The 8786-nt window shown below is 49.4% G+C and overlaps 5 protein-coding genes across 6 annotated transcripts; 2 read left to right on the forward strand and 3 right to left on the reverse strand.

The window, feature by feature from the left end:
* Nucleotides 1-305: 305 nt before the first annotated feature.
* Nucleotides 306-788, reverse strand: LOC142132749 (histone H4). Its single transcript, XM_075194434.1, has one exon. The coding sequence runs from the start codon at nt 712-714 to the stop codon at nt 403-405; it is 312 nt and encodes a 103-aa protein (XP_075050535.1). The 5' UTR covers nt 715-788; the 3' UTR covers nt 306-402.
* Nucleotides 789-1784: 996 nt separating this feature from the next.
* Nucleotides 1785-2517, forward strand: LOC142132751 (histone H1-like). 2 transcript variants are annotated; one of them, XM_075194437.1, is made up of 2 exons: nt 1785-2363; nt 2412-2517. In XM_075194437.1, the coding sequence occupies exons 1-2, from the start codon at nt 1785-1787 to the stop codon at nt 2463-2465; spliced, it is 633 nt and encodes a 210-aa protein (XP_075050538.1). In that variant the 3' UTR covers nt 2466-2517. The 2 variants fall into 2 exon arrangements, with proteins under 2 accessions (XP_075050538.1, XP_075050537.1); XM_075194436.1 differs by having other exon boundaries at nt 1785-2517.
* A 398-nt stretch (nt 2518-2915) lies between these two features.
* LOC142132750 (histone H2A type 1-like) lies at nt 2916-3437 on the reverse strand. The gene has a single exon (XM_075194435.1). It carries the CDS (start codon nt 3358-3360, stop codon nt 2968-2970), a length of 393 nt encoding a protein of 130 aa, XP_075050536.1. The 5' UTR covers nt 3361-3437; the 3' UTR covers nt 2916-2967.
* A 199-nt stretch (nt 3438-3636) lies between these two features.
* On the forward strand, nt 3637-4089 carry LOC142132754 (histone H2B 1.1-like). The gene has a single exon (XM_075194439.1). It carries the CDS (start codon nt 3662-3664, stop codon nt 4040-4042), a length of 381 nt encoding a protein of 126 aa, XP_075050540.1. The 5' UTR covers nt 3637-3661; the 3' UTR covers nt 4043-4089.
* Nucleotides 4090-4551: 462 nt separating this feature from the next.
* LOC142132753 (histone H3) lies at nt 4552-5016 on the reverse strand. Its single transcript, XM_075194438.1, has one exon. The coding sequence runs from the start codon at nt 5012-5014 to the stop codon at nt 4604-4606; it is 411 nt and encodes a 136-aa protein (XP_075050539.1). The 5' UTR covers nt 5015-5016; the 3' UTR covers nt 4552-4603.
* Between the last annotated feature and the right edge of the window lie 3770 nt (nt 5017-8786).

Consider the following 8786-nt stretch of genomic DNA (forward strand, 5'->3'; position numbering starts at 1 on the left):
ATATTGTTCAAATCGTGAGTTGCACCGTTTAATGTTTTACACAGACTGCAATACCACTGGTCACATTTACTCAGCAAAGGTATCTGTGCAAGATGTAATTATTATATAATCTGGTATGCTTTACAATCGTGCATTGTTACCAGCAGGACGCGATAGTCTCTTATTAACAAACTTTTCTAAGGCAACACTGACACGCAGCGATCACCTTTGCATATGTTTCAAATAGCTAATCGTGTATCCTCGAGGATACAAAAGTTAAACAGATCACCGATATATAGTGGGGAGAATTCCACACATTCTACCGAGTACTAGGGCAATATTACAGCTCTCTAATGGAAGAGATGGGCGGCCCTGAAAAGGACCTTTGTGTGTGTAATGAAATTAGACGAGAGGAGTCAGTGCTCAGCCTCCGAATCCATACAGAGTACGGCCCTGTCTCTTCAGAGCATAGACCACATCCATAGCGGTGACAGTCTTCCGCTTGGCGTGCTCAGTGTAGGTGACGGCGTCCCGGATGACGTTCTCCAGGAAAACCTTCAGCACCCCACGGGTCTCTTCATAAATGAGGCCAGAAATACGCTTTACACCTCCTCTACGAGCCAGGCGGCGGATCGCGGGCTTTGTGATACCCTGGATATTATCCCGCAAGACTTTCCTGTGCCTCTTGGCGCCTCCTTTTCCGAGTCCTTTACCGCCTTTCCCTCTGCCAGACATGTTCAAAGGTAATCTTCTTTCCGTCTACAACAAACGAACTAAGTTACACGCTAGACAAGCTGTCCTTTTATACAGGAGAGGCGGACCTGATTGGGAACTTGAGGGAAATAGGGGAGGAGCACCAAGCAACAGGTTCCTGAGTCATACCAACACTGCCAGTTTTCAGGCCGTTGTAGTACAATTATATTTTGGTCCTGTAATGTCAATCAGGGCGACCTTTTGTTGTTAGAACGCAGAACGTAGATGTGTTCGGTTAACTCAGTATATGTTTCTGTTTTCTGAGCTCTCAGGCTGGGAATAAAGCGCTGCTTGCACTTTCACTCACTTTCTGTACCAGTCTGTGACCATTTATTCAGCGGCGGTGGCTGCATTCTGCATGCTCCGTGTTCAAACTGCCGTGTGACCATCCTTTCAGTGTTGTCTGGTAGGAGACTGTCGCAAATGTTAAATCGGGAATAGTGATTACTGGACATATTCAGAGCTGACGATTGTGGTGCATGACTGTATGCCTGTCAGTATGGAACATCTGTGTAACGTGACAGTCTCACAGGAGTCTGAAGGTTTAAAAAGGTAGAAATAAGACGTGAGAAGTGAAACATGACATAAAAGGAGAAGTAGGAAGGTTTACTCTGCTCAGTCACTGGGGGATCCGGGAGCTTTCTTTGGGCGCATCCACGTATTTGATCATAAGTTAAGATACAGAGAGGAGATTTAGGGAGATGGGGGTGTTGGGTGTATTTTCAGTGTATTTGCCCGGGGTTCCTCAATATAAAAAGTCTACACACGACGAAAGGGCGTCACAATGTGCTGATGAAATAAAGGACAACGAGCCGGTATTATTACACTTCATATTAAACTCATTTCTTTCAGCCATAGAAACACAAAGCGGGAGCCGACATTCTAGAACGGCGTCCATGAGGATAATGGGCGTGGTAACAATACCCCCGGAATCTGCGCACATGATTGGCTCTTCACCACAGCCAATGGCTTCGCATACCTGGGCTCTATATAACAACTCAGTTGATGATTATCTGCATGTAAAAGTTTTGTTTCTATTTGGTGCACGGAAAATGTCAGAGACAGCTCCCGCCGCAGCGCCCGCTGCTCCAGCAGAGGCCCCCGTCAAGGGAAAGCGTCAGCCGAAGAAAGCAGCTGCAGGAAGCTCCAAGAAGGGCAACAAAACGTCCGGTCCAAGCGTGTCTGAGCAGATTGTTAAATGCGTGTCCGCATCCAAGGAGCGCAGCGGTGTTTCCCTGGCCGCCCTGAAGAAGACCCTCGCTGCTGGAGGTTACGATGTGGAGAAGAATAACAGCCGCCTGAAAGTGGCGCTCAAGAGCTTGGTGACGAAAGAGACCCTGATCCAGGTGAAAGGCAGCGGCGCCTCCGGTTCCTTCAAGCTGAACAAGAAGCAGCTGGAGAGCAAGGATAAGGCAGCTAAGAAGAAGGTGGCGGTGGTTAAACCCAAGAAAGCGGCAGCCAAGAAAGTGCCCAAGTCCCCGAAGAAGTCTCCCAGCGCAGCCAAGAGCCCGAAAAAGGCCAAGAAACCGGCAGCAGCCAAGAAAGCAGTAAAAAGCCCTAAGAAGCCGAAACCTGCTGTGAAACCCAAGAAGGCGGCCAAGAGCCCGGCTAAAAAGGCAGCTAAGCCCAAAGTGGCTAAGAGTCCGGCTAAAAAGGCAGCTAAGCCCAAAGTAGCCAAGAGCCCGGCTAAAAAGGCAGCTAAGCCGAAGAAGGCTGCTCCTAAGAAGAAGTAACTTGGAGCCGCACTCCTGTCAATCACACAAAGGCTCTTTTCAGAGCCACCCACTCGGTCTCGACAGAGCTATATAGTATATATCCCCCTCCACACACACTTTTCTGTTACTCTATGGGGGTGGATGTGTGCGCTATGAAGCTGAGCTCTAGAGTAGCTGTTTCTTTCCGGCGGTGGTGCGAGAAAAGAGATTATAGCCGTATATACTGACTCCTGCCGTCTTATTATAAAGTGTCTGCAGCTTGTTTAAACGTAACGTCAGTGCACCGTGACAGTGCCATATATGGTTCACTTTTGTTTAATAGACGACACCGCCAATCTGGATGGGGGAGTTTAGTTCAACTGTGTCCGTTATCTAACGAGCATTACAATGTAACCTCGTCTAACTCGAGTTAACACACAGCTAAAGCGGGATGTTATAGTCGTGGATCAGCTCTTTAGGGACGGGGTGGGTGGCTCTGAAAAGAGCCTTTGTGTTGTGGGGACAATTATCCAGCAGGAAATTACTTGCTCTTGGTTGGTTTATGGCTCTCGGTTTTCTTGGGCAGTAGGACGGCCTGGATGTTGGGCAGGACTCCTCCTTGGGCGATAGTCACCCCACCGAGTAGCTTGTTGAGCTCTTCATCGTTGCGCACAGCCAGCTGTAGGTGACGGGGGATGATGCGGGTCTTCTTGTTATCACGGGCGGCATTCCCAGCCAGCTCCAGAATCTCAGCAGTCAGGTACTCCAGCACCGCTGCCAGATACACCGGGGCGCCAGCTCCCACACGCTCCGCATAGTTCCCCTTCCTCAGCAGACGGTGAACGCGACCGACCGGGAATTGGAGACCGGCTCGAGATGAGCGAGTCTTGGCCTTAGCACGGGTCTTACCGCCCTGTTTGCCTCTTCCAGACATTTCAACTTATGTGTAAGTCAATCTACAACAATAAGGCTATCTGTCCCGCCTCCGTATATTTATACGCTGTAGGGACAGACACCCTTCTCTCATTGGTCCGCTATCAAATTAGCTAGTGCCGCTCAAGTTCAAACAAACACCAATCCGCAGCAGCGGGTGGGATTTGACATCGCACAACATCCAGTAGTGCACAGAGCAGACTGTGGGTCTCATTTACATGGGCTGCCTATAAATAGAGCGGCTGTGGGAGGTATCAGGAACAGTTTCTGCACATTGTGATTGGGATCGTTTTGTCGCTATAATGCCTGAACCAGCCAAGTCTGCCCCAGCAGCCAAAAAGGGCTCAAAGAAAGCCGTCACCAAGACCCAGAAGAAAGATGGCAAGAAGCGGAGAAAGAGCAGGAAGGAGAGTTATGCTATTTATGTCTACAAGGTGCTGAAGCAGGTCCACCCCGACACCGGCATCTCCTCTAAGGCCATGGGCATCATGAACTCCTTCGTCAACGACATCTTTGAGCGCATTGCTGGAGAAGCTTCCCGCCTGACTCACTACAACAAGCGCTCCACCATCACCTCCAGGGAGATCCAGACCGCCGTACGTCTGCTGCTGCCCGGAGAGCTGGCCAAGCACGCCGTGTCCGAGGGCACCAAGGCCGTCACCAAATACACCAGCGCCAAATAATTCACCCGTGATATCCTGAGACCACAAAGGCTCTTTTCAGAGCCACCCACCTTCTCTCTGATCGGGCTGTATTCACATTCCCTGTAAGTCATGGATAACAGGTTTTCCTATACTGTACCACCACCATCCCCTGTACGAATGTTTATTACAATACATACAATTCTACCAGCCAACGTTCTAAATAAGCCGACTTCAATTTAATATTTTGTCTGTCTTGCAGTATCTATTTAACGGCTTGTAGAATGAATCCGCTCTCGCCCATTGGGTAACCCAGACGTACTTTAGTTACTCTAGGAATCAGTATAGACCCAGGCAATGTTTCGTCCTGCACCGAAGGGAGAACTGTTGTTAAAATGAATTTTAGGGACGTTACAGTAACACTTAAAAAAACGGGATAACTTTTAAAACAGGTTTTAGATCTCAACATGTATAAAGCACCCGCCCCTCCCAGGTCATATAATGTCGGAAAGCTGGGTAGATGGGAGGATACAGCTCGTTCGAATGCGCATTTGGTGGCTCTGAAAAGAGCCTTTGTGCTGTGTACGTAGGAGGGACGAGTATCTATGCTCTCTCCCCTCGGATCCTGCGGGCCAGCTGGATGTCTTTGGGCATGATGGTCACTCTCTTGGCGTGGATGGCGCACAGGTTGGTGTCCTCGAAGAGCCCCACCAGATAAGCCTCGCTGGCCTCTTGCAGAGCCATGACTGCTGAGCTCTGGAAGCGCAGGTCGGTCTTGAAGTCCTGGGCGATCTCACGTACTAAGCGCTGGAAGGGCAACTTGCGGATCAGCAGCTCGGTGGACTTCTGGTAGCGGCGGATCTCTCGCAGAGCAACAGTGCCGGGACGGTAGCGGTGAGGCTTCTTCACGCCGCCAGTAGCTGGGGCGCTTTTCCTGGCAGCTTTGGTCGCCAGCTGCTTGCGGGGAGCTTTCCCGCCGGTGGACTTGCGAGCGGTTTGCTTAGTTCTAGCCATTATTCAAAATTATAATGAATATTAAAGACGGCAGCTTAACAATCCTATTTATACATAGCGCTGCACGATGATTGGATGAGTTAAGCATTCCCCCCTCCTTTGATTGGCTTAAAATAAACTGTGGACTATTTCAAATTAACCCGCCAGTAGTAACGTACTTCCCAGATCAACGGTATACTAAGTCTTATTAGCAACTCGGGAATGAATTTGAGCGGGAAAGCATTACTTTGTTTCCACGCAGCGTTCAAACAGATGTTATATTTACTGTGTGGGAAAAACAGCCACCATTAACCCCATGCTCACCACCAGTTATTGGGATCCGCCGATCATTTGTTGCCACCGAACAGCCAGAAATTGCAGTCAACACTTTCTTCACATTTTAGTTTTTTCTTATTTTTATTGGTATTCTCTTAAAACTAAGCCGATATCAATCCATCACACAAGTACCCAGCAGCATCAATAAAGGTCCAGTACCCGTTGGAGTCCCCCTGTTCTCTGAAATATGCCAGTCACACTTCTCCAAAATGCTCCACGTGTATAGTATAACCATGTATGTCACCGTGCCATTAGAATATGGTCTCTCAGGGTTATATCATAGGACAAAAGGTTTCCCTTTCTGAGGCAGGTGATAGCTTGGCAAATAAGGTTGCTTTTGGGCCAGTCAGTAAGCTGGCAACAAACATGGGCTATGCGTTACCCTGGTATCCTCACAGATGCCAAGCAATATAGAGCAGACAGATTACCTTTTATCCAGAGACACATAAAATAACACAACTTAAGTTTTCACATGTAACATAATTTGTGGGCAGTGTTAGAGCACAGTTACAATCTTTTTGTTCCTTTTTAAGCTAAACTGTGGTCATCATAAACACGCACAACTCTTTGTTCCCTCATGCTCCCCTCCCCTTCTCATATACCCCTCCTCCACTCCATGCAGTCCTTCCATTCCCTCTCCTTTATCTACCCTCTGTCTCTCACCATGGGGTATATTTAAGAAAGCATGATAGTGCTCTTACCGGCAAATTAAGCTTCCTGGGTGTCCTCCGCAAATTTATGAAAGGTGCATTGCAGCAGATATCGTGGATATCTGCTGCTTTGCACTCATCTTCGTTTTTAGGAGTAGTTGACATTCAACAGTATGGTGACTGCTCCCAGCTCAAATCTAACAAGTTCCGAAAAAATCCAATGCTGTCATCTCTGCTCCGAAGAGCAGAGCTGGGCAGCGCATGTGTGGAGGGATCACAGGATCCCTCCCTGTCACTTACAGCTCTATCTCTGCAACGATAGTTGCAGAGACAGAGCAGGGATCTCTGTGCGCATGTGCAGTTCTTCGAAATGCACATGCGCAATTGAAGGATGAAGAGAACGAGGAGTAGATCCGGAGACAGCGCTTCCGAAGAGGGGGGGTAAGTATGATTTTTTTGTAATCACAGAAACAGCAGTTTTTCGAAACAGCTGTTCCTATGATCTGTTGTTCATAAATTTGAGAAATAGTTCAATCCTTATCCATGCGATAAGGATTGATAACTATTTCTCACTTTTGCCGATGATTGATAAATGCGCCCCATGTCTCCTTGCTCAAGTCCTATACCCATCCTCACCCCCAGCTCCCCCCGTCCTACCCTAATCACAACCCACCTCCCCGCTCAAGTAACCCTGCCAATCTCATCCATATCTCCCCACTTCCCTCCCTCGCTTTCTCCTGTGCCCTCTGGAACTGCAGTGTCATGTGCAATAAACTGCCCTCTGTCCGCAACCTCTTCATCTCCATCTCTCTTAGGGGTCTATTATTACCCTACGCTTTTTCAGTATAAACTTTTCAATCCCCATCCCATAGATGCGGATTCAAAAGTTTCTCAAATTTATTAACTCTCCGTTGGTGCCCCCTTTGGTTCCTTCCACTTACCTTGTCTTCCGATCAGCACCTGTAAGACAAGAGAGACAGCACAATGACAGCCCTTCCCAACACCTCTGTTACTTACCCGATCCAGAGGGACCGCTATGGAACTCACCACACCGGACGTTACCTTAGACCGACCACTCTCACGTCCTGAGACGCTGTGCCCCACAGGCCTGCGCCCGCGGCCGTTAAGCCCGTCTTGTCCTGAACTTGGGTGCCCTTCCGGACGGATGGATGGGGTTCTATAAACCGCTCCAGAACTCTTCTTAGTACCTACTTAGGAACCGAGTGTTCCGTACTCTACGTCAGGTCCTAGCGTCCTGCTAAAAGAGTAATTGGTACTCACTTGTTCCGCGCAGGAAACTCAGCTTGACCCGCCTTCTTCGGGTCTTCCAGGCTCTCCAACCGCCGGCGCCTCTTCTCCTGTTTGGCGCTGTCAAAGGCTGCTTTGCGGGGGCGCTCTTAGCCCTTACAAGGGCTCCCCACCGACGATCTCTGCTCCGGCGTCTTGCTTGAAGTCTTCGGGCATCAGGGTAGCTCACAGCCCTTACAAGGGCTGCCTAACGCTTCCGCCGCTGCTGGACGTCTGGACGCGCCGCTGCTGGACGTCTGGACGCGACGTCCTCCTACTTCCCCTCCGCCGCCGCACAGCCCTCGCGTTGGCGCCCGGCGACAGAAAAAGCCGCGGGCACACTGACGATATCAGCCGTTGCCGCGAGCCCTGATTGGCTAGCGGTGGCACCAGTAGTTTGAATGGCCGGAGGCGAGCCAGGATTGGTTCGCCGACCCGGCCGCTGATTGGCCAGCAGCGGGAAGTAAGCCGGGATTGGCTCATTTGCCCGCTGCCACCGGGACCTTTCCAGGGAGGAATGAATACTCACCGCTGGACTGGTGAGTAGCTTTGTCCTGCGCCTCCCTCTCGGCCGCCTTGTCGCCGGGGCACTTCTCCACACTGCTCACCCCTCTTTCAATCCCTTTGCGCATGCTTCGACCGGTGACCTCGGGCATGCGCACAGAAATCCCTGAATGAAGAACATGCGGAAAGTGACATGGAGGGATCATGTGATCCCTTCACACATGCGCTGTGCAGCTCTGCTCTTCTGAGCAGAGCTGTTTTCAGTGAAAGTTTTCAATCATGTTAATGTTCGCCAGCTTCAGATGGCGTATATTAACATGGTTGAAAGCTAAGTTTCGGTCACTGTTGCATAGAGTTACTGAGCACTTCCCATGCACTGTTATGGGGAGTGCTCAGTAAAACGATGAGAGATGCAAAGCAGCAGATATCTGAGATATCTGCAGCGATGCTAGAATAATACATAGTAATTTAGCCGATAATCCTCGAAAACTGTTGTTTTCGAGGATTTACCGCTAAATTAAAAGACGGATAGCTTTGATAAATAGGCCCCTCTACCTTCTAGCCATCACTGAAACTTGGCTCTCTTTTTCCGACACAGCTTCCCCCACTGCTCTCTCCCATGGGGGCATATACTTTAACCCATTCCACCAGACCGGATGACCCTCCAGGAGATGGAGTATTGACATTACCATAACTAGCCATTTTAGTGCCCTGGACGAGACAGGGAACCGGCGCCCCCCATCTAAGTGGGAGTGCCAGTCGTCGAGTGGGCGTGATCAACCTTATGTGGGGGGCGTGGCTAGCGCTTTACAAGTTCTAGACCGCACTGAAGCCCCCTCCCTCCCCATTCTTCTCGGTCTGGCTTTGTAAGGATCTTTATGTAATAAGCCTCCATAGAATCAAAGTACTTTAAATGCAGATATCACATGCTAGCTGTATAAAAATTAATTGGTTATTGAAATAAAACTCACTGAAACAAATTAAAACATAAATGTAACGGTACCATCTGTATCACA

The sequence above is a fragment of the Mixophyes fleayi genome, unplaced genomic scaffold (genome assembly GCF_038048845.1).
Source record: "Mixophyes fleayi isolate aMixFle1 unplaced genomic scaffold, aMixFle1.hap1 Scaffold_3665, whole genome shotgun sequence".
Taxonomy (NCBI): domain Eukaryota; kingdom Metazoa; phylum Chordata; class Amphibia; order Anura; family Limnodynastidae; genus Mixophyes; species Mixophyes fleayi.